Source organism: Egretta garzetta, unplaced genomic scaffold (genome assembly GCF_000687185.1).
Source record: "Egretta garzetta isolate BGI_Z169 unplaced genomic scaffold, ASM68718v1 scaffold333, whole genome shotgun sequence".
NCBI lineage: Eukaryota > Metazoa > Chordata > Aves > Pelecaniformes > Ardeidae > Egretta > Egretta garzetta.
In genome coordinates, this window is record NW_009259179.1 from 517,172 (window position 1) to 542,441 (window position 25,270).

Below are 25,270 nucleotides of genomic sequence, written 5' to 3' on the forward strand. Positions count from 1 at the left end.
AAGCAAAGCCTCTCACCAGGGTGGGGGGCAAGATGCTGCTAATTTGGCTTGTTTCTTGCAAGCCAAAGCCTGAAAAATAATCTCTCCCTCCATCATAAAGCAAGCAATTTGGCCATAAAATTCTCATGGTCTATTTGTATTTGTACTATGTGCTTAGCTACTGTTTGGACAGGCAACAGAAATAAAACCAGCAATGCTGGGATAGGGGTATGACTACTAAGCACTTCAGCTACTGACCAGTGATAACTTGTTGACAGTATATAATTCCTTAGATCTCACTGTGGAAACAACACAACCGGGAACAAAAAACATACCAAAACCCACAAAACCACACCAAGCCCCCAAAAAACCTCCAAAACCACACGCAGGCATCTGTAGGCCACAAGGAAGCAAAGCTCTAAGCAGAGAGTCCAGTTTTCAGAAGAGCTAGAGCTTTAACTGACACGAATAACTAAGCACTTCAGAAAAATCAGATCCATAAAGGGTTAGTAAAACCTTCCTTTAACACATCTCCACCCATTCTGTGTTTTACTTCTGGAATGTACTTGCTTTTAAAATTTCTCTACACTCACTGTTTAAAACTTGGCCCAATCAAATTAGCTATAGGAAAAAGCTGTTCATGTCTGAAGGACACATGCAGGCCCTGAAAAACTTCGGTAAACCTTGGTCCCTATTGCTAATGAATTCCTAGTTCTCATCCAAGATGTAACTTCACAGTCCTACATATGACAAAGGCTTCACAGAGGGCTCAAGGTATGAACAGGAGGAGGAGAGCAAGATCTTTCAACTTCTTTTGATAGAAATTGTTTCAAGGAAGAGTTGAAACCCACTGCTGGGAGAACTCATAATATTGCCTCCCCTGCTATACCCATCTAGTGGATAAATCAGGGATTCTGGTCAGCAGTGCTAGCAACTCAGCATGTTTAAACACTCTGAATCCACTTAAATGCTTAATTTTTCTTCCTTCTGCAAGTTAATTCCTGCCCTGTTCCACACTCCTACCTATTTCTTTACTAATAAATGATATTTTATGGGTTAGAGTCGAGTCACCTAAGGAAGCAATCAGGAAGTTTTATTTGCAGAAGACTGCATTGTGCATACAATGTGAATTTCATTAATAACGTCTTTCTTGAGATTTCTCCCATTCTGGACCAGATGCTTAGAAATTGAACAGCTGCCCCTGGCACAGCTAAGGGTATTTTGTTTGGCAAGCACCACAGCTGTCTCAGACCAGACTACATCATACATCAAATGACTTCATAGATTGTCTTTACAGCAGCATGGAATTAGCTGGTAAGTCTCCTCAGACTCCTCTTGCACTTTTAGATACTCCTCTGGATAAATCATACCTATGTGATTGCCCATTTACTTTGTCCTGGGTGAAGTCAGTAGATCGGGAAGACAAGATACTGTCATCAGCTGGGATGCTTCGGTCCGTTCTATGGCCTGATGAGAATACTTTAGATGACTTCATTTCAACTGCTATTTAAAAAAGAAACAGAGTTCAGTGAGGAGTTGTCTCTGCGCTTGGATCATTTTCAAAGCAGCTACACTCTGCATTTGCAGCGGGCTAGGAGCATGCAGACCATCAGTTAGCATATATCAGCTAATGACCAATATCTCATTAAAGCCGCAGGAATACAACCACTTGCAGTTGTCTGTACATATCCATAGTAACAGGCAGCCACTGCAGACAAATCTCAGTGTTTTACACTTCTGTCAGATTTCAGATCTATTACATTTGTTCGATATACCTCACTTTCTGCCTCGCACTGATAGAGCAAGGATGGACAGTCAGTTTGCTGAGACACACAAGGCTACCAAGATGTGCGTGTTCAGTAACAGTTTGGGGAAAATCCCTAATTCCATTCCTCCCATGCTCAGGACAGGTTGCTGTCCTGATTTGCTCTCACATGCTGATATGGATGCAGATCAGGTCTCTTTCAGATAAGCATTTGGCTGCCCAGTGCATGTCCTGTTTGACATTCAGCATAGCAAGTACAGTAAGATGGCCAGGGTTCATCTTTAGTCTGCAAGTTTTCTGCTCACAGGAGGCAAAAAAGAAAAAAGAGCCAGAATCATTGATTCTCTACCAAAGTGATAAAAATGGTGGATGGACCCAGACAAAATCAAACTGACTCAAGAACAGACGAATATATCTAGGCATGGAGGACATTAAGAGCTGCTCTCATTTTTAGAAAACAAAAAGAGGATCAAGGTTTCTTGAGGCTAAACTTAGCTTCCTTGAGATATGGCCTTGATGATGCTAACTGTTCACAAGAAGCTTTTACTCCAACCCTTTTTTCACTCTTGGTCTCTTACTATTCATTTCATGACTTGACCGCATGAAACTCTGAATCCCAAAGTATTCATGTGATGCTGGAAAACACATATTCTGAAGTGAGCAGGTTCCTGGTACTGCATAATGACCGTCAGACCAAGATCGGAACTCAATAAACTGCATATTTATTTCACAGAAAAGATGTTTGGCAGGGTCTGATGAGAGTCTCAAGAAGCAGTACAATTACTTTTACTCCTTTCTGTTATGTACTGTTCCCTGCCATATCTTAGAAGGCACTGTAAGAGAAAGGGCTTATTTTCCATTGTCTTAAATTAAAGCCTTTCCAATTTAAAAATTGCAAAACCCACTGCCGTTTGGAAAACAGAGGATGTCCAAAGCCCCAGTCCAGTTATCATTGTACAGAATATAAGTCCTACCACTGACATGAACAACCAGGGGATCCAGCAGTGCAGTGTCTTTTCTCTTCTTCCACTCCTCATTTCTAAATCCCCAAAGGTAAGAAAGACAAGTACGTATTTCACTAGCTATTTGCAAAAACCTGAAACAAATCTCTGGCAATCTTTCAAGTACCTCAGTGTTGTTTTATAGCCTGGATTAGTGCTAGGAAGAATTGTCCCTGCCACACACAAATATTATTCGTCTTTTTACATGTATAATGCTTATAAACTTGCAATATGCTGTATATTCTGACCTCCAAGATTTTTCTACAAGAAAAGAATATAATCTAGTAGTCTTATTAGTATCCACCTGCATATAAATTTGGCTGAAAACAGCTAACAAAGTATTTTAGACAGGGGCTATGAAGTTTTGACAATATGAAACATTAAAGTTGGCAGGAAGTTCTTCAGCATGAAGGCTTTAAATCAATATTTGCCATCAAAAATGAACAAAATTTACTATCCTGACTTATTCAGGCTCCTGGTTTAAATCTCCCCGCAAATCTCTACAAGCAAACTGTCAGACAGCAGCAGCAGCACAGAAAAAGCAAGAAGTGAATGAATGCATTTCACTGGCAAGATATTATCAAAATGTGGTTCAGAAGGCATGCTGGGCTCCTGGTGGCTGCGTAATGCCTTAGAAATTGCATCCAATTATATTTTAAAAGAGCAAATAGGAACACCTTTGACACCTGCTTGGCTTAATTTTCTTCATGAAGCATGAGTATGTAAAACTTTTTTTTTTTCTCCTCTATATAGGAAAATGGTCAAGTCAGTACACTTTTGATTAGTTTACAACCTCTGCTGTTCCGAGTTGCTGCCCCTGGCCAGCTAACCTCCCCGCAGAACGGGCTCAGCTATACTCAGGGTGCTACTGTGCAAAGGGAGGCTTAAGGACAGCAGCTCACATTCCTACACAACGGCGAGGACCCAAGTGCCCATCTTGAACAGGAGCTTCATCTGCTTCTATCATACGGCTTTCATTCAGCATGTTATATTTATCAGCTCTAGGTATTATGCAAGCAAATTCCTGTCTGAAAAACCTTGGTTACTTTTCTCAGAATCCTTTTCATTTCCTCTAGGAAATTTAAAAAAACAGAAGAGAGAGTAAAGAGTATGCTATTCCTTTACTGCTTCAAAGCATATTTTTCAGCAAAATAAAGGCATGCTTTGTCTGAACTTAATAATTCTGTACCGGATATGCTGCAAGATCCTTTATCTAAGACTGTAGAACATTTTGCTTTAAATCCCTAATTGAAAATGTTAATGAATCCCTGCAAGAAGGTTGAAACGCCCACATCCAAAGTTCCATGATCCTGTGGATATCAGAAATTCAGGAACAAAGTATTTCAGAAGCCTATAACTTTTTAAATTCCATCACATGTTTCTGAGCTCTCAGGTCCAGCTGAGTTTGCATTAATTTCAGTTTAAGTTGCAAGGACAGCCTCTTTAGCAGCATCACCCACAATGTAGCTATACAACATAGGGCTTCCCATCCTCCACAACCTTTTATAGTTTGAATAGTTGCAAATCTAAGCAGATAACTGCAGCTGCCTTCAACTTTAATACAGAGGTCTAGCCAACAGAGCCTGCAGGTGCCAGCAGACAGTGATTCATTTAGATCCAAACAAGGGTATATTTGATTAAGCAAGGAGCTTTGCCAGTTGGGAAGTGCAGGGTCTGGCATTGGAAGCCCTGGGTACGATCGTCGGCCCTTCCACAGGAAGCAAAATGGAGTGAGGCAAGTGAGACCATTGGTCTCTGCTGACCACACATTACCTTTTGTAGCCATTCATTCAGCACAATTCAAAATCCAACTGTGTGCCCCAAGGTCTTGCAGACTGCCCCAGGGTCTACAAATGGAGGGCCAGTTCCAAGGCTATATTCGTGTGCCCCAAGGTCTTGCAGACTGCCCCAAATGGAGGGGCAGTTCCTCTACCTCTACAAATGGAGGGCCAGTTCCAAGGCTATATTTTAAAAAAAAATCTACAACACACAAGCTAGGCTCCAAACACCTGCCCCAGTCAAGGAAGACAGCAACAGTTAACAGCAGCATTCAAAGAATATCCTTACATGAAGGGGAAATGCAGAGGTCAGAAATGCTGGACCTGCTCCCACCACAGATGGGAGGATGACCACTCAGCAGAGACTGCAGCTTCTCATCCCTATCAGGACAAGAACTGGTATCGTTTTCTGGCCTGGAGGAGAAAGGAGAACGCAGGGTGATGAATGCTTCCAGTATTAAAAGTTGCACAAGAATAAATTCTAATGTCTTTTAATTGCCTGCAATGGCATAGAAGATATTGAAATTATTTTGTATTTCATATTGCAAACTAGAGCTAAGGACATAATTTAACTGCATGATTGTAGCTCCCCAAACCAGCTGATGTTAGATGTATTTGCAATTAACATTTTTTCTTACTGCAATAAAAGAGTTGACAAAAGGAAACTGCTTGCAGTCTGAAGACCCAAAATACCAGCGGGACACTTAAAGAAAAATGCTGTGGCAGGGGGCCTGAGAGCTCTTCAATACTTAGCTTTTTCAAGGATTTAAGATTTGCTCCTGAATATTAAAAGGATTTCACTTTACAGAGTAATATCCAATACAGACTTAAAGTAGATAAGAAGTAGAACTGTTGATTTCCCAAATGAGGTAGATCAATGAGAAACTGAAGTAGCTGAACGACAGAACAGGGACAAGATTGCTTAGTAATACACAATAAAACACAGCAGAAGCAAGAGGGGTGTGAAAAGCCTGTGAAAAGAAGTTGGCAGACACAGAAAGTTTCCCTGCCCAGTATCAGGCTAAGGTAACTAGACTATATTTCTAGTTAGACAGGATGCAGTCCAAGGAGGCAGTTAATGATTTCACAGCTAAATCAGTTTCTACGGAAACAGTTAGCAGAATATTAAGTAGTTCAGTCCCCCTTGAGGGATCTCAGCCAGTGAGTCTTTACAAAGGATGGGAAAAAAAAAAAGGAAGAAAAAAAAAAAAAGCACAGCTTTCCAGTATTTCCTGGCTCCCTCAGCCATACTGCAGGAGCTTGTCCATACACATGACAATTCTTCTGAAGTCACTAGAGCCTTGTCTGCACTGGGAAGTCACAGAAAAACTAGCATGGAATAGCTGCTGCACGTGCAGTGGCTCTTCTGCATTAATTTTCTGTGTGAATACTTCTATTCAGCACTAGAAATCCCCACCACCACCACTTTTGGAGGTATGAACCAACAACTCAGAGAGATATGTTTTAGTATCAACATCAACAGCTTCCTTCTTCAAAATGCTTTTAAAATGGAATACATTACATTGAGTCTCACATGAAGAACTTCAAACAAATTATATTCACTTCAATTCTGAATGCAAGTGTTTACACAGATTTTTAATGTAGTTTAACTACTCTGCTGAATCCAAAACTTCAGATAATTCAGATCAACTGTCCTGGATTGTCCCTGGATAGGTAAGCTGCATGCAAGGCTAAAAAGTCTGACATTTTTCATGCCATTTCATCTGATACAAACACAAGCCACCTAAGTTATTTTAAATATGAAATACATCCAGTTCAGACATTGTTTTCAAATTAAGGCAGCTAAGGTTTGGTCCCTTTTATTGTCTTCCTCTTGCAAGGCTTCCTAAGAGAGTATTTCCTCATTTTAGGAAATGAATTTGTACTAAAATCAGAACAGCACAAAAGCCATCAGGACCGATTATGTTTCTCTAAGAACTTCTACATTCTAACTTCATTACACTGCTGTTTTTCAGGTTACCCATTCATTTTAATGTGCTTAGCTATACCAATACTGTGACTTTTGTACTCTTATCTACACCTTGCTAGAGTGACTTGTAGTCTCTCAGCTTAAGTATCTGCAGACATGAAAACATGAAATCCTCATGACAAACTTCTACCTATATCATAGATACCTGGATTAGATCAAATCCAAAACTGTATGTAACTGAAAGTAAAAAATCATTTGAGATCTCATTAGTATTTTACTTCCTCAGTCAGGACAGTGAAAAGGAGAAGTCTCAGCTCAGAAATGAAAAGATTAAGATATACTTATTCTAACAGAAGGCAGAGCATATTCAAGGAGCTCTATACTGTAAGATTTCTTTATTCCATTTACAATGCAGCCTTCTACCTCTGACCTCAATCATGCCAAAAGCAAGGTATTGCAGACCTGCCCACTAGAAAATTTATTTCTTCCAAAGCAGGATATCCGAGATAACAAGATCTCTGTCATTCCCATTTTCTTTTTAATCTGTCCTCTTATAGGTGGCTAGCAAATCTCCCCAGAGCAAGATACTTTCTTGCTTATGAAGTGGAAGATCCCAGGCATTTTAGACACTCCATGCAACTTATCAGTAGAATATGTTATGAGACGAAAGAACTATGACCATGCAGGACACAATGCAAATTTAAATCAAACTGATCAGTAAACATTTACTCAACTATTCCAAGTACATGACGTCAGCCAACAGACCTTCTCACTGCCTACAATATTCCTCTCCCTTCTTTTTTGGAAACTATGTTTAAGGAACAACAATGGCAATGCACTTATAGGTAGTGTAGGTTTATTTATCGGGCATTATTGGGTTTTTTTTGTTGTTTTGTATTTTAAAGGAGCCTAAAAAATCCAACTTGGTCTCATTTGTTTGGACTTACATTAGGTACGCAGTTCTGTGATAACCTGGCGTCACAGGTCTCTGGAGAGGCTCATCTATACTCTGATGGACACCAGGAAACAGCTTCTTCTTGGGTTTTGGAGTATGAGTCATTATCTGATACACAGGAAATAAAGAAATGGGGGGGCGGGGCAGGGCAGAGAATGCAGTGGAAAGACAGGTTACTGGAGCCATACAGAAAATTCTATAGAAACATTGCATCAGAAGCGAAGTTCATTCTGGTGTCACTAGATAAAATTGCCTGCAATCACTGTAGGTTGTTCCATGAAATCTTATCTCAGGTCACATTTCCATCATCAGCATTTGTGGATGGATGGACTCAGGGATCCAGAAGGCATACAGTTGCATTTATCTCAAATTAGTCACAGCACACTAAATGGCATTCATGCAAACTTTACGCTTTTTTACCTAATGGCTTTTTGAGGTAAGACATACAATACTTGATCTGGTGTAACGCCTGCAGGAGCAGTTAACTTTTCAACTTTTTTTTCAGAATAATTTCAGACCAGCAGAATGTTCCAGTATTAACTTGCTCAGCACTTTGCTTTGTGTGCCCACAGAGTCACTGATGTAGCACCAGAACCCTAAGGCTGCCTTTAGCTTATTATTAAGCCACAACCTGACCACCTCCTGTGAAAGGGTAGCTACCTTTCGCAAACTTATTCTGCTTCTTCTGAACAGCATAAAGCAGACCGTGTTGGACAGCTATGCCGGTAGAACCTGGCTCTTCAAGCAACAAATTGAAGAAAAGATTTCAGAAAGTGATGCAAGTACTGAAATTAAACACTTAATCCAGGAAATTATTTTATTTCAAGATCCTAATGAGTGGTACTCACTCCCAAGTACTCCGTTGTTAGCAGCTTCTCTCCTGCAAGCTCTCCCAGTTGAGGCTGCAAAACCTCATCTTTGTCCAGATCAGGCTCCATGATGTCATGGTCCTCCTGAAACAGCAACGCGCATGTTATTTGAGCCCAGGTTCCAAGAAGTTTTCATTTCAAATTTAGTACTCACTTCAGGAGTCATTTGAATGATATGTACTGTACAGATAAATGACTGTTAGCACTGCATATGCAAGTGGTAATGTGCAAGCATTTTCTGCCAAAAAAGCAGACACCTAAAGACAAACTCACCTAAACTTCTGACATAACCATAAGGAATCCTGAGAGAAGAAAAAAACCCACCCTTTTTTCCCACAAATGCTATGCCAAAAAGTACTGTATGCATTTCAAAATTTGTTCTCCTTCAAGTTTCCAACCCCAAATAATTATTCCTTGCTTGACTTAATAAAGGCTCAGGAAAAATCTTGGTCATTAGTATCTCTGTAGAACAAAACATGCTAGTGTGAAGAGATGCAATGCTCCATCCTTAACAAGCTGATATGAAGTTTGGAGTTTTAGTTTTTGCAGATCTGCCCAAGTCAATCTAGTCATACATAGACTAAAAAAAACCAACCTGATGGCACTTCTCAGCCACACTGGAGGCTGGGAAAAGGCTACCCTCATTTTAAGAAAAAACAAACCCAAAACTTCAGGTAAGTCAACTCAAAAAAAAAAAGTGCACAAGGAAGTTAGCATTCAAGCAAAGACGATAGTAGGAAGCTTGATAGAAACCTCCTCTGGATCTTGTTATGTGTCAGTATCATCTGACAGTAATAAAAGCATACATTTAAGTTAGATTGTAATAACTAGCAGTAAAAATAAGATAAGCGCACGTTAAAACAATTCATAATCTTTCCTGAATATAAAGCTAGCATTCCATGCGATCAAAATGCCCATTTGCATATTCAGCACTTTGGGGTATGTCCCTCTACCTTGACAAAAACACTGAAGTAATTTATTGCTGTTTATTCCCCAAGAAGGAAGAAAACCCCCAAACTTATTACTAATTTTCAAGAAGTAGAGGCATAATTTTTAATCACTCAAAACAAAAAAAATCCTTATTTCCAGGCATTCAAAACCCCTCCTCAAGCAGTGGTTTCCGAAAGGTGAGACCATGGGTGTCCAACAGCGGCTGGTTTCAGAGCAATGTGAAGCAGCAGACGCAGCAGCCACTCAGGTTTGCAAGGAAGCTTTAAAACTGACAGCATGGGGCTGGTACAAAATTCTTGGAATTAGTACTTTAGGATACAAATATCATACAGGAAGGCAACAAACTTCTGTTGACTTTATTCCACAAACCCCAAATGTAGTCAACTTCTGAAGTGAAAAGTACCAAGAATTCACTCTCCTGTGCCTATTTCTAGTTTAACTACGGGTGTTTCATCTTTCATGGAAGTTCTGCAGCTTCTACAGATCTACAAGCCAGGAAATGTTTAAGTTTGAGGGAGTCCTCCAGCAAACCAAAAGTAGTAATACAAGAACAAGACAGTATTTTTGCTTCTGTTTTGCTACTGAAAAGAACTCTCTTCTGTGCTGCAAAAGATGCCCGAAATAAGACCCACCCCAGATGAAGAAAATGTGCTTTGCTTTTGAAACAGGTTGTGACAGGTAATGTAAATGACTGTCAGAAAAAGTAAATGAATCATTCTAATAAGGTATATTGTAATAGTAACGTAGAGGGCCTGGCATAAAAGCCATTAAAAACATTTACCACCAAACTTTGATGAGTCTCAGAGCACAAAGACAATGAAAAACGGTTTTGCTTTAGTGAGATTTAGACTCAAATAGTTTTAAATAGCCAAAGTAAGAAAACCCTCTGCCACAAAGATTAGCTAATAATATGGATGCTTGGACAGTGCTCTACAAAAACAGCATGAGGAAAAAAACATTGGAAGTATGTACAGGGAAGGTATTTCCTACCATGGAAATGGGTGACTGATTCCAGTCTTTGTCTGGTGCAAAATAATGAGACTACCATCACTCAGACCAAGTAGGTGTTGGCTTCCCCAGAGTTATACAGGCTTGCTTTTTTTTTTTTTCAAGTTACCAAATGGCTTAAAACCCATAGTTTTTGTTTTGATTTAGTTATTCTCATTGCTCATCACCTCCTCATTCAACAGGCGTCAAGCAGAGATAAAAAGTAAAGACACAAAGGGCTCAATTCAGTAGCTCACAGCACCATCCAGTTCTACTTTGAAATATTCTGCCTGGTCTTCCATTGTGGCTCTGAAAGGGCGCAAGCCTCCCACAGCTCCCAAATGATATCCCACAGCCTTATGCAGGTGCTTCCAATGCTGTAGTTAATCTTAAGAGACATCAGCTGCCTGTGTGAGAACAACTGAAGCAGTTACAGAAATACTGCCAATAATCCACACAGCATTCTAAGGTTTAGAGTAAAATTTTTCTGTAATGCTTTTGTTTATGCATGGATTTAATAAAAATCCTAGTTCTTCTGTCAGTGTTTTGAAGACACCAGACTGTTAATCCTCTTCATCCTCCTAAAGATGTATTCTCTAGATGCTCAGCCATAAAACATAAGGCTGTATAGGACCTCAGGGAGATGTTCAATCTGCCTCTATCTCCAAGAAAAGAGAAATTACAATCATCTCCTAATTACCCAGGAAGCTGGGTAGGTATGAAAAATAACACAGATAAACACTTGTAGACTAAGCAACAATCATCTGTATCAAGCAAAAAAAAAAAAAAAATCCGTACTCCAAACTCCACAATATACTGTACTTTGACAAAAAAAATTAAAAGTTGCAAAGATGAGCTTTATAAATAGTCTGGTGGAAATTTTTTTCTATGGTATGTTAATGCAGCATCAAGAGCTAACAGTTTTCTTCAAGGATGCTTTACAGAAGACTGCCTACCCTGTGCCTGGGTAGGGTGTTACACCTTACAGTCAGAACATCAGCCTGAGCTTTCATCCAGCTCTCTCCATGCATGATGTATTTAACTTCTCACAGATCGCCTTGGTTTCCCCACGTTCCACCTCTTCCAATATTCTGGGGTTTTTTTTGTCAGAGAATGGCAGTTTCTGGTTTCTGGGAAGTACTTCTCCCTGCCAACCTTGCTCCCTGACATTATTTAACATACCAGGTAACTGAGTCTGAATGTGTCCCTCCTCTGCCTCCTTGTACAGAAAAAAAGCTCTGACAGACATGACATCGTTCCACTGCTGGAATAACACAGTTGGCCCCTGTTCACCATTGCTCACAGGCTGCAGCAAGCGTTGGCAGCAGTCCTTCAATGTAACGGCTTGAAGTCCTGCGATTCGGTCTGTGATTAAGGTCTCTTTCTTTTGATGTACTCTCTAGCTGAAGTGTGCTTTCACACTGCAGTTTACTCATTTTATTGCCAGGTGCTGACTGACAGAGGATTGGAAGGTGTCTGATAAACTGTCACTGTACTGTTATCTAATGTAGCTCAAGTTTATAACTAAACTTTTGAATTAGAGCTATGATACCACATACTTACTTTTACAAGCAGCTTTTAAAGATGGTCCAAGTCAAACAAAAAGCAAATATAAAGATCAAATAGTGATGATAAATTAAGTTAGTATTTAACAGAACAGTCAAGGGGATATTAAGCACCAGAAAATATGCACTGTGACTGTGGGTGTCAACGTACCCCAGATGGCTAACATAACGAAGGTGGGCAGGTACCCCAGAAGCCAGTGCATCCTGAGCTCTACACTAGTTAATTTAAAGCTCAGCAGACAAACCTGAAAGCCAATTTATTTCTGAATAACAGTATATGAGTAGCCATTTTTTTAAATTCAGTTTATATGCTCCAATGTCACACATTACAGAATCTTAAATTTCTGAGTATGATGCCCTTAGAAATCCCAGAACTGTCCTAAAACACATCTTGGCGGCACCGTTTAGGAGAAAGTAGTCATTACCACAAGATCTGCTCAAAGCCAAGACAGAATTCAACAACTCTGATTTAAACACAAATAAAAGCAAAAAAACCCCATGAAAGGAATAGTAACAGCACGGGGAACCTTGGAAACAATAAAAGCTGGGGCAAAATCTGCAAACTATGCCTGCATAACAGAGTCTTTTTGTTGTTTCTTAAGTTGTGAAGGTATAAATATTAAGTAGATCAGCAACAAATTGTAATATTAGTAAGCAGTTTGAATGCATGTCATTAAATTGTCAATATGCAGACAAATTCTGAAATACATCCAGTCTGTAGTTGTTTTTAAGTTCCGTAAAGGCAAGGCTTCTGATCAAGTTTTCCAAAACTTTCTGTTGCCAGATCACATCATCAGATGTTATCACAGAACCCCATCGCAGAACAATAACTCACAGCATTTCCAAAATACAAAAGGCCTCCAAGCATTAAGGCAGTGGGTCAACAAATCTTTGCTTATTTAATGAAGTAACAGCATTATGCATTTTGCATAGCATTTTGCTGCCATGCTGTTTGTATACTGTATTTTCTAAACCAAGGGACTAAGAAACCAGGCCTCCTTGCAGCAGAACAGAATTATCGTTCCCAGCAGCAATAAGGATTTAGAATGTGCTACAATTAATGTTACACTAGAAACAGTTTTAAAATTTACTTAATGAGAACTTTTTCTTTTTAATATAATTGCAAAGCTAATGAAAAACTGGAATCGGACGCTTCTCTGTTTCAAAAGCCTACTGTTATTTTTGAGTCAAATAATAAGAAGTGACAGAAGTCCATTTTAATCACATGATGGTTCAGTGGTAAAAATGCATTTCAAGTGATTTGACCTAGAGCTTTGGCTGGGATCGTGAGCAGCAGCAACTTGTCTAGGGCATAGGAGAATTCACCTCCCTGTCACTCCCAAGAGTAGGTAAAGTAACGAAAGTGTTCAACACTATCATGCAATTCAATGCCACACCTTTCATGAGGGCATTCCTTGTTTCTGTACTTTCCCAACAGAACATAGTCCCCTTTAAAAAAGTATACTAGAGTTCAAGCGAAAATATCACCACCTTGGATTCTCCCATACACCTAAGACACTGAAAGCCTTGGAACATCAATTAAAGGGTGTTAAGCAGCCTATTAAACAAAGGGAAGTTCTAATGATTAATCCCCAGAAAGCCCATCTTACACATCAAGCATTGATTTTGGGTGCGAGGAGTGGAAAGATTACCACAAGCTCAGTTCAGGACTGCAGAAGGTGAAACAATTACAATTATCTAATCTTATTAGAAAAAAACAGCTTTTAGAACCAAAGGGGGAGAGCAGATTGTTAAATAAAACCCCCTTGTAGCTCTAAACTTATAATTTCCACACACCTCTAAATTTAGGCAAAGTCGCAAGGGTAATTTGTTCACATGTTCACCATCTATTGTGCCACAACACAGAAACTAGCTAAGTAATGCAACTAGTGCAAAACTTTCCTAGACACTGCCAGGCAAAGGCTGGATCCTGCAAGGTGCTGCACTTCATGGCAGCTGAGAGCACACCACACCTTTTATGAGTGGGATACTTACGTTTTTCTCTGCTTTCAAAATACAGAGGGACTCAATGTGCACTTGAAAATGCACTCAGTCACACTGCAGTGACAATGCAAGTTTTACAATGTAGCATGGTTGTCGCTGTTCACTAGCATTTGCGTTAACGTGCAACAAGCTAGTAGAACGTGGACACAACTGACTTGGTAAGTTTTATGTGTTTTATTCTCTGTTGGTTCAGGACAAATACTTACTTTTTGTCTAAAAACTTAGTTTTCAGTAAATATGTTCTCCAGTAATATTCCTAATATAAGAACGTTTTGCAGAGATCACGAACTCTCAATGTCACTGACCTCTTCAGGGCAGATACACGATACAAGCGTACGCGCACATATACACCCATCTAAATATGTTCAAACACTATTCCAAGGACATCTACTGTAGCTGTTTTAAATTTCTCAGGCAAGACTTTTCAATAAAAGAAAAGTGCTATGTGGTAGACTTCTTCCAGATAAAACTCCCACGTAACTGCCTACACAGTGTATTTTCAACACCCCTCCCCACCCCGTGTGCTTACGGCAATGTAGCAATGGCAACGTCACCCGTGAAGACTGGGTTTAACATTTCCTTTGCACCATTTACACCTTACTTTGCTTGTTAATTTAGATGGTCAAGTATATTGTGTTGTCTATGCCTGGGATCCCCTTATTCTATGCAGACAGCTTCTTGAAAAATGCTGAAGTATTGGTATAAAATGTGTTTATTAGCAGAGCTAAAAATCTCTAAAAAACAGCTAACCAGTTTATATTTACTATGACATAGTTTCTCATGCTTACTTTCCTTCATTACATACAGACAGTTCATTAAATATATTTTTAAGTTTCTAAACAGCAAAATAAAAAGTCACACCGAACAGATCATGACACCTTAAGAAAAAGTAACAACCTGGCAATATACTGGTTCATTTGCTCTTTTCTGTTTAACTGCTGAAGTAGGTCTGCTTGAAAGCAAGATTTCTACTGCTACAATAACTCCTCAACTCCTCATCTCTTTACTTATTTCAAGCTATAATCTTTATTTATCACAGAGGTGGTGACTTGCCAAAATAAAAGAGTAGGACTTCGAATGAAGATAAGATAATGGAAACAGATCCAATTTTCTTCTTAATATACCCTGGTAATTAAATAGAAGTAAAAAACCCAAAACAAAGCAAAAAAACCCACCCAAAAAACCAAAGTCTGGGTTATTGACACAAATATTTTCTGTCTAGAAGGTTAAGGATTTTTCTAAAAGGTGCCTGAAGGCCTTTAAACTTACTTCCTCATCATCTTCTTCCTCTTCATCGTCAGACACAATACTATCATTTAATGGCTCTTCTAGAAAGAAGCAGAACAAAATAGTGTAAGAGTACCTGTGCAGCTTAACAGAATCTCTAGTTATCACTCCTCTTTTACAACAGTAAGATTTAACTTGCTTCTCATATAGACATCCCATTCTTTTTAGGACAGCTATTGGAATTATTTGCTACCACAAAGCATTCTAGAAATCACTGAAATCAATTAATACTTGGGAAAATGGCAGAAACAGAAACACTCTGGAATGGATCTTTTCTCATAAATCCCACTATGATGTCTCCGTGTATTTGCTGATAAGACTTGAATGAAAGTGTGTGCACTTGCAAGTTTGTCTATTTTTCAATCATTTTTTAATAAAAGACTCTACTTCTCCCTGCAAGCAGTTCAATATTGTACTGCTTTTATACATAAAAAGATAGTACTCGCGTAGTATATTTATTGTAACTTTCAGACAAAATAGTTTCCTTAGAAAAAAGCAGCCAGGCTTATACTGGAAATCTGTATGCTCAAATTTTACTCATCAATCAGACAAAACTTTTTAAAAATACCATTCACAGGTAGAAAAGGAGCGATTCTATTATTCTGATGAACAAATATTGCATAGTGGCAATATAGAGCTTACATACTTTATTTGTTCTTTTACAAGCTAGGACCATTAGATATGCTGTCTTCGGCTCTTTCCAAAAGCCAAAGAAAGCAGTCAAACTTGTTCTATTTTTACCGTACAGAAAGTTTTAATCAGAATTCGCCTCCTTTTCATTATTTGCATTCTGTTTCTTCAGCCTTCCTTTCAGCCACAGGGGACAGAAAATACAATAAATATTCCACCTCCTCATACTCATCTGTATTAACACAGCATCTACAACTACTATGACCCATTAACACACTCTTCCAAAAGGATGGTCTCTGTCCCCTGCTCAGAATAAGCCATTTCAGACCAAAGCTACACACCTCGGTAGAGCAACAGGTGAGTGGAGAAAGACCTAGTTCCTAAATCCTGCTTTATAAATTGTGTCACTTATTTTTGCAATTGACAGCACTATCTCATTACTGTGAGACCACTAGTATGAAAGAAAACAGTCAAGGTCATTCTATTTACAGTCCCCAAACTTTGAAATTTAGACCTACTCAACCTTTTATTTCTTCTTTAGAATTAGAACATAAAAGGAAATTTTAAAACACATCTGACATTCAAATCCTCACATTCACTATTCACCCTCTCTCAAACCATCATGCTACTATTATTCTTTGAGAGTTTCAACGCCAAGTAAAAACATGAGCTTTCTTATGGCTTTTGTGAAAGATTTACAGCTCAGATAGCTGCACCTGTTCTTCTGACCTGAATTGAGCTGCTTGATAATAAATTCAATCTGTCGGATCATCTCTGCATTTCCTTCCTTGATAAAGCAGCGCAGAATTTCTTCCATTCCCTGGATGTAGTGGAAAACATTGCCAGATTAGTATTTCATGTGACCACAGTGACCAAGTTTTGTTAGCTAAAATGTCATTGTTTTGTCAGGAAAAATAAAGGTAGTGTGAAACAAACCACCGTGTCCAGCTCTAAGCACTCTATTTTGTCCATACACTTTCCAAAGACAAAAGAAATATGCTGTCTAGATTTAAATACAGAAATATCCATGATGAACAGCAAATTTTTACAATAGATCTGCTGCTTCTGCCTTCTGAACTCAGTACACAGTAGTCAACAGAAAAGGGCAAATTTGCATTCACAGATACAACAGTGCAAGGTTCAGAGAAGGAAAACAAAAAACAGGACAACTTTGACCTTCTCTTAAACCCAGTTTCTCTCTTTGTGGCCCCTTATAGGCCTGATGTTGTGTCTTTAATCATTTAAGATCACTTCTAATCTCTTGGTTAATCCTTAAGATACAAAGATATACGACTATCCCAGGAACGGCTTCCTCAAATCCAGAAGTCAAAACACATTCACTCTGTGCTTTGTGAGGTAAAACATCTGACAACAATTATGATTGCATAACTCTCTTGGTTAATCCTTAAGATACAAAGATATAAGACTATCCCAGGAATGGCTTCCTCAAATCCAGAAGTCAAAACACATTCATTACCATTAGGCTAACTTTCACAGATCAATTCCTAGTTCTACTAAAACCTTCCTCCTGCTGCCTTCCCCAGCTAAGCTTGTCTATACCGGGCAGAAACAAATGCAATGAGTGGAACTCGTCCTCTTAGTGGCTATTCACTGGTGTAGAATGAGTTAAATAAGGGGAAGAAGGAGCAAGTCAGTTGAAAGCATCTCCTGGGCCATATCCAGTCTACAAAATGCTAGATGGACAATACTATTCTAAAATAACACCTCTATTGTATGATTTAGATAGAATCCTTCACACTGCTGGTGCTCCACTTCTGGGAAAAGACCAGCAAATACGGCAAAAGTGTTTGAGACACGCATTCATAGCTGCCTGAATATCAAAGGTGGGGGGCCTCTTTTGGATCCCCTTCTCAAATGCCATGGCTCCAACCTCGTAACCCTACTGCACACTACTCAACAGGTCCCTGTGTGCATGCCATCTTTGGCATATGCACTGATCTTTGTGCTGTGCAAAGCAGCACTTCTTACCATTGCTCTGGCTTCTTCTCGGACAGAAGGGATGGCAAGAACGCTATACAGTGTTCCATTCACATATGGTTGTATCTAAGAGGAAGAAATAGTCGTACCAGTGAGAAAAAACTCTTACATTCACCCCAGTTGACTGTGAGCAAAATTTAAGATTGAAGGTGCAGAACAACTATGTTCAGAGAGTTTAATCAGGCTAGCCTGCACTTGCAAAAATTCCCACTTGGGAAGCAGTGAACTTTTAGGATGCAAATATACTGTGATATGGTTGATCTAAATTAGTACTGCTGCATGCAGATTTCCCCTCCACTCCTTCTGAAAATGTATTCTTGCAAATTGACCTAGCCCTAAAAAAAAAGCAAACCACCAACCCAAAAAACCCTCAAACCCAACCACCAACCCCCTCCCCGCCAAAACCAAAGAAGGTTAGTTTCTGACACTAGTGGCAGTATAAAAAATAGGACAAAAATCGGACAAGACTGTGTCAGGATGAGCTCAAGACAGGCTTCAAGCATTGTAGCCTTAGGCAGGATGGTAAAAGCTGTAGTAGTTTCAAACACCCTCTCACTATGCTGCCTGTTAGTGTCCCTCAGCAAAGGAAAAAAAACAGCTGGCATGAAAGCTCTGTGGCATGAAAGCCACCAGATCTGTCAAACTAGTTTTATCAGCACTTATGTGACCCTTTGTATTGGCCAGTTACTGTTGGAGCACTAAGATTTCCAGTCATTCTCTGTCTATAGCCATGGAAAAATGAACAATGAGCTAGGCTGGGGAAGCAAGGAAAGATAAGGGATTGGGCTTTTCCACAGCTTCTCAGAAAGTTCTCCTGGCACCCCAAGAACATTGCCTTCTACCTTCCACTTGGATAACAAAACTTCTATCAGCTGCACTGGTGCAAACTAGGTTGTAAGAATGCACCCTCTGAGAGAATTTCAAGGCCATTCTAAGGCAAGACTTCAACAGTATGATAGCATTTTCTAAATACTTCAGTCTAGGGACTGGGATCTTATTTTGTATTAGTATGTATTATCTTAACTCTCACCATTCATAAAAACAAAGCTAGCGAAACAGTACAATTAAAGGTATGCCAAGTTTCATCTTAACCAAAACACTGCTAGTAAAGAACTGATCAACATATTCCAATGAATTTATAAAATACAGGGTGAACACTTAATTCAAATTTATTCTCTATTTTCAGTTTAAGTGATAAACAAAAAACCTGATAATAAAATCATTGTATATAAACATGAGACACCAGAGTTTACATTTCATTGCACTTGCACAATCATCAAGGAATCAATCTGGAATACCCTGGCAAAAATTCTGCCTCTCTACAATTTCAACTTCACACAATATTTGCCCGCATTTTCTCCTGCCTTGAATTTTATTCTGTACTTAAAGAAGTAACCCTCTGCAGAGACAGCTGAAGCAATGCTGTATATAGCAGACAGCAGCTACCAGAGTGATGTGTTGAAAAGCATTAGGTAGAAATAACTAATAATTTTTACCATTTTCCTCTGAGGTAGTTTAATTTAGTATCTAAGATGCAAGCATGTCTGAAGACAGAAAAGAAACTTGAACGACAAAAGGGTTAAGTAGCATGTTAAATGATGTGGCAGATAAAAACATATTAGGGCTTGAATGTCACAGGTGTACTGCTTTCTTATATTCCTTAAAACTAAACGTAAATTTGCTTCTTTGCACCTGATGTTTTGCATAATGGCTTGCACCACACTTTGTTCATCTAATGAACTAGTTAAGCTTGAAATTATTTGGTGTGATATGACATTTAAACAGCATCAGAAACTGCAATCAAGAAGGCACATGGACTGCATGATAACTATGCATCTAAAAGACTTTAATTCTTAGCTACCAACATTTGTTAAAGGAAGACATAGTTATGTCTAGAAAGACCAGTGCCCAACAAAAAAAATTACATAATTGTGAATTTTAGGAAAATTTCACACAACTTAATTACATGAGGGTCTAACAAGGGGAACAAAACCAATTTACTTTTTTTCATTTCTTCCTTTCCTGCTTTTTTTTAATCTTTAATTTTTCTTTCCACCTTTTCCTTAACCCAAAGTTTCCTGTACAAATACCTCATGATTCTCATGGCCAAGAAGATCAGAGAGAACTTTGAGCACGTGGTTTGCGATCCTTGCACACATTTTCTTCCCTGCAAAGGGATAAAACATAAATATGCTTGAAAAAATCTAACAGATCAGAGCAAGCTGCTTACTTCTTAAAATCAGTGCTAAATATAATTTACACAGAGCAATACTGTTCCTTGTCCCTGCCAAATGCTGCTCAGCATAACTAAACTGAAATTAGTGGAGTTGCTCTGGATTTACACAGCCGTAATCCTGGACAGGATGCAACACAAAGGGATTCTGAAAAGTTTAACAAAGACGTTATTTTGCTTATGTGAAGCAGTCAATTTTTCACCCCTTCCTTTTTAAAAGAAAACTTATTTAAAGCTTCTTTTCAATCTCTTGGACATAGACATGATCTTATTTTCTTGGGGGGAATTTCTGCGTTGTAGAAGCGAAGCATGCTTTTAAATACCTCCAAGAGGTGAAGCTTAAGCTCCTTGCCGTTACTGATCAACTCGGTTCTGGCTTTCTTTTATGCAAACAAATCTCTTACAGAAGTAAAAAGTGCCTTTTGAAAAGTGGGCCTGGAATGTAGGAATGATAGTCCTCACATACGGATACAAAAAAAGAATCAAATCTTAGAGGGATCTATTGATTAACTGTTTTCTTAATTCTTTAGATTTTGGTCAAGCTAACCTCCATAGTTTGGGATTCCTGGGAAAGAGATCTGCTCAAAAGCACTGGTTATAACATTCTGGTTATGTGAGTCCCTATTACTGATCGTAGTCACTTGAAAGAATTCAGGAATATCAGAAAAAAGGATTCACAATCTTCCCTCTCCATTTCTTGGAATAAGGTTGTAATTCAAAATGTAAGATACCTGCACTCCGCAGACAAAGATTCATGAGCAAGGCAACGGAATATTCCAGCGTGTAATCAGACAGGCAATCTGTATCTGTTAGAACATCAACCAGCCAGAAAATGAGCCCATCTTTGATCATTTCCGACTGCAGTGCACGCCTAGGATTAAAAAAACAAAACCAAAAAGCACACAGAAATCAGACCACATCATAGCTTTCAAATACATTTATAGCTAATATAAGCACATTAAAACCCTACTTCGTCTACCTGCTATACACTAGCCTGCCAACAAAAAAACCCACCAAATTACCTATTTGGCAAAATCAGTTAAACTAAGGAATTAACAAAGCCTGAAGAAATTGAAGAGGCAGATTCCCATAAGGTTAGAAGACTAAAACATTGTTGGGTGGGCTGAGGGTCTTTTTGGGTTTTGTTTTTTTAAACCTGCAAACTGCGAGGTAAGCTTCTTCATTGTTTTCTAAAGCTTCTAACTCCACCTAAAAGTGAATTTTCTATCATCTTAAAATTGGTAAAAAAAGCCAGCTGCACACAACAGACCCATAAAACAAATTAATTACTATTTCTGCCATAGGTACCCATAGCACTATAGCACTTGTGCACTGTTGATTTGACAAATGAGATTTTTTACTTAAATGTGTATGCTCTTTTCTCTAGAAATTCTTAAATCACATATTCTTTTAACTCAACCTGTAGTTGCCCTCAAAGACTATATTGAATAAAGTGCCAGCTGGTCAACCTGGTCAATCTCCTACAACAGAAATTCCTTGCTTTACATTACAAAAAAGAAGTGTATAGCGGTAGAAAGGTCTTCCTAAAGAACACCATTTTCAATCACATTATTTCCAATGGGCAGTAAGTCTAAATGACAAAGATCAAAGCAGGTATTTTCCTGGTCTTAGTACTTGGGATTTGGATTACTTCTGAAAGCTCACTTTCTCAGTCCTAGATCTTGCAGTAGGTCTATGGCACGGACTGAGCAAAAAATTTAAAAAAAAAGAGTCCCTCATGTCAAGCATCTGGAATTAACCTTCTATAAGATTAACTGTTATTTTTCAGAAAGTAAAAAGCTTTCAAATTTTCAGTAGCTTAGTGCCTAGGCCCCAAAATTCAAACTAACTTATACTATCAACAACTGCTTTAATAGAAAAATCATTTTCTCTAAGATTGCTTTAGGATTTCAAGCAGTAGGGCATGACGATTTATTCTCTTTCATCTCAAATATGTATAAGGTACCATGTCAGGAAGCAGTCCAGAATTTTACCCAAAGCACATTTACATGTTCTTCACCTAGCCAAGTTATAAATAAGGCTAATCCAAAAGCAGCCCTCATTCTTCAACATGTGCAAGCAAACAAATAAAAAAACCCCAACACTTGCAGTCTTAATTTAGAAGAAACATGAAACATATCCATCTGCCTCCTTACAATTAGTTAACTATTCAGGGCTGAATATTCCTCCTGAGTACTGTGAAAACAGTGTTCTTAGTTCATATTTATTTGATAAATGGGAACAACATCACACCCTTTACTGCTTTTGCATGGTATTTCTTTTGTGGCAGGCATTTGAGTCAGACTGCTAATACAAAACTAAGAAATAAGACAGCCCATGCATAGTCAGCTCCAAGAAAGAGGATCAACAGGATGAGGATGAAATCCCTGAAAAATGTTTCCAGAAAGGATAATGAAAACCTTATGCTTTGGAATGTAATGCAACTCTTTTTTTCTATGTAGGATCTTCAGAACTTTCTATATTAAGATTTTCATTTTGTTCAATTAAGGAATACATATAAAGCACACGAGGCTATGGCAGATGTACATTTACTTGAGTCTTGACAGCTGGTAGGAAGTCAGGTTAATTCAGTCAGCAAACCCAAGTTCTCCTCCATAATAAATGACATTGCTTTCACCAGTTATCAGAGGTTCTGATGATTGTTATGGGAAAATCAAGTGCTCTTCTTTCCTCCCTGAACAGAGCCTAACTAGCCTGCATTTCCTCTCCTGCTGTCACCACTGCTTGCTGTGCTTTCATCACCTGAGGCTGAATTTCTGCAGAGCCCCCAGAACATTCTCCCATGTAAGGGAATCCTTGTCTTCAGCTTTCAGTCTCTCCTCCAGCATTCGCAGCAATGTTGGGTTCTGAGAAAGGTAGACACGACCTGGTGCAAAAAGCAAAGAAAGAACAGATGCTGAGATATCAGCTTATGACAGAAAAGCTCCCTCTACTTGGAAAAGTAAGCAGGATTGACCTCAGTTTCTTCTTGACAAGCCACAGTCTTGTGCCAAGACCCAAATAAACCTGCACAAATGAGTTTTCTAGCAGACCAGTTGCATTCAATCCAGCCACTTGAGGCATTAGAGGTCCCCACTTGCCAACTTAGTACCACACAGAATCCCTTATTCCTCTTTCAGTACATGCTTTCTGATCTATCATGATTTTGTACACTCTAGGAAAAGAGCAGAGATGTCCAAAGAACTCAGGAAAGTTAGGTGCCCTACTGCTATTGACTTCAAATGAGATTTCAGTTCCTAGCAATAGTTAGCTCCATAAGTTGCACCAAACCAAGGGCTAATTTGGGACAGGCAGAGACACAAAGCTGCATATATATTCCATGAAACAGCAGTGATGCACAAAGATCAATTCAAGTGAGGACCAGGAAGATGCAAAAGCAGCTGCACTAACTACTATTGCACAGCCTGGTAGGTCTACAGGACCTTTAATTAACTGGGATTTTTCTTCTTTTTTTCTTTTTTTCTTTTTTTTTTTTAACTCTTATGAAGAGACTGAAGACTATATTAAAGGCAGCACTTGGGTAAGTTCCCACATAGACCATAAATCATTAAAAGAAGTCAGAAATGCTGAATATACAGTGTCAAAATGAAAACTTTCCAGATACCGAAAAACTGTTTTGAATACATGTAACAGACAGTGGATACCTAGAGAAAGAGTGCAAATAATGCTCTTAATTTCCACATGCAGTGACATGTACTTGTGAAGTACCTCTAAGCCTTTTTTGCAGCAAATCTCTTACCTTCTGCCAGTGAAGCAAAAGTGTTGACGAGCCTTGCCATATACTGTCTGACTACCTCACTCTTAGAATGTAATAATTTGAGGACACTTCTCTGAAAAAGAAAGCAAACATTAATAAAAACTCACCAAAGCAGGAAAAAACAAAGTCTTCTATTAAAAAGCTTCATTAAATTTTCACTGCAAACAAACTTTGAATGCATATCGATATCTTAAATAATGTCAATATTATTTAAAATTTAAAATCTTTATATTTAAAATTTCCCAGTTTCTTTTTTTTATTTGCAGGAGGCTGAGGGAGAGATGGAAAATGAACAAATAAGCAAATTAGAGCTCCTTAGCTCACTCTGTTAAAACACCATTAAGCTCCATGGTGCAGGGTGAGAATTATAATGAACCAACAGAGTTATCAGTTAAAGCTGATATCTAAAATTAATATTTAGTCAGTGACAAAAAAAAATCCATAATTTTGTTGATGAACTTAAATGCAGCAATCTTATCTGAATAGGAATGCTTTTGTTTGACACTAAAAATGCGGGAAAGCAGCTCAGTAACTGAACACCACATTGCAAACTATTTTTAATCTGTTTTACTACAGGCATTACTTACACAAAACTTTCCTCTTACAGAAATTTACTGGGAGAAAAACAGATAATTGATTTAATAATCCTTTATCTTTTCTAGTGAAATTACTGTTGCAGTGACAATGAGAGCCACAATGTAACAAGTAGGCCCACTGCTTCAAACAACTGGGGAACTCAACGGTACACAAAATTCACTATTACAAATGAAAAAAGTTGCACTTTTGTTAGCAATAGCACTGGATTATCAATGACTGAAGCAACCTTTCAAAATCAACATACCAGCAATTACCCTTTCTAAAGAAAGGTAATAATCCATTCCAAATTCATGGAAATACTGTTGAACATGTTATTACAAGTACATAATCAGATATTCCATAGAGGTATTGAGACTGAAGTCCTAATTTAGTTCTTATCCTAGATCAGTGAAATGGATTGAAAGTATTATGTAACAATACATAATCACTCAAAAAGAGACATAGCATCTGATAAGCAAGAGCTAACTCCTAAGTCACGGACATGAAGCACCAGGAGAGGTGACAAACTTCCACTTGCCTACAAGAACTGTATCTACACTGAGATCTCTGGTAACACAAAGCTTTGCCTGTCACATTTAAAGATTGGGATGCAGAAATTAAATGTATCACATGATTCTGGCACTACTACTTTTTTTTTTCCTTTCCAGAGAGGGATAAATTTTTTTTGATCAGCACTTTATAGAAACAAGTGAGCAATATCACATACAAGTTGGAGGAAAGCCCTTTCCAGCTGACCTGACAGTTGCTGTGGCAGTCTAGGAGGTCATTACTGATGTAGGCTTGCAGGACTGTGTCTCTCTGTTCTCCAGGATATGATGTTGTCAAGCGCTAAAATAAACAACAACATAAATAAACCAGTCAAATAAATAAATGGTAATGTGAATTGATGACCACTGAAGCTTTTAAAGGTGCTGATACCCTATAATCAAGAACCCTCTTCTCATGGGGAGAAGGAATTCAACC

The 25,270-nt window shown here is 38.5% G+C and overlaps 1 protein-coding gene across 11 annotated transcripts in view; it reads right to left on the reverse strand.

Annotated features, from left to right (window-relative positions):
- The window catches only part of ARMC9 (armadillo repeat containing 9), a 68,337-nt gene that overhangs the window by 9,577 nt on the left and 33,490 nt on the right, over positions 1-25,270 (reverse strand). For 5 of the 11 annotated variants that reach the window (XM_035891202.1, XM_035891201.1, XM_035891207.1 and 2 more), the window contains 12 exons: positions 25,043-25,135; positions 23,693-23,783; positions 22,696-22,819; positions 20,664-20,803; positions 19,790-19,866; positions 17,691-17,765; positions 16,431-16,521; positions 15,054-15,112; positions 8,257-8,361; positions 7,401-7,516; positions 4,813-4,937; positions 1,350-1,482 (listed from right to left, as the gene is read on the reverse strand). In XM_035891202.1, coding sequence (XP_035747095.1) covers positions 1,350-1,482; positions 4,813-4,937; positions 7,401-7,516; positions 8,257-8,361; positions 15,054-15,112; positions 16,431-16,521; positions 17,691-17,765; positions 19,790-19,866; positions 20,664-20,803; positions 22,696-22,819; positions 23,693-23,783; positions 25,043-25,135 — 1,229 coding nt within the window. Of the gene's footprint in view, positions 1-1,349; positions 1,483-1,764; positions 2,042-4,812; positions 4,938-7,396; positions 7,517-8,256; positions 8,362-15,053; positions 15,113-16,430; positions 16,522-17,690; positions 17,766-19,789; positions 19,867-20,663; positions 20,804-22,695; positions 22,820-23,692; positions 23,784-25,042; positions 25,136-25,270 lie in introns of those variants that run through there. The other 6 variants (XM_035891211.1, XM_035891210.1, XM_035891209.1 and 3 more) reach the window with 5 other exon arrangements.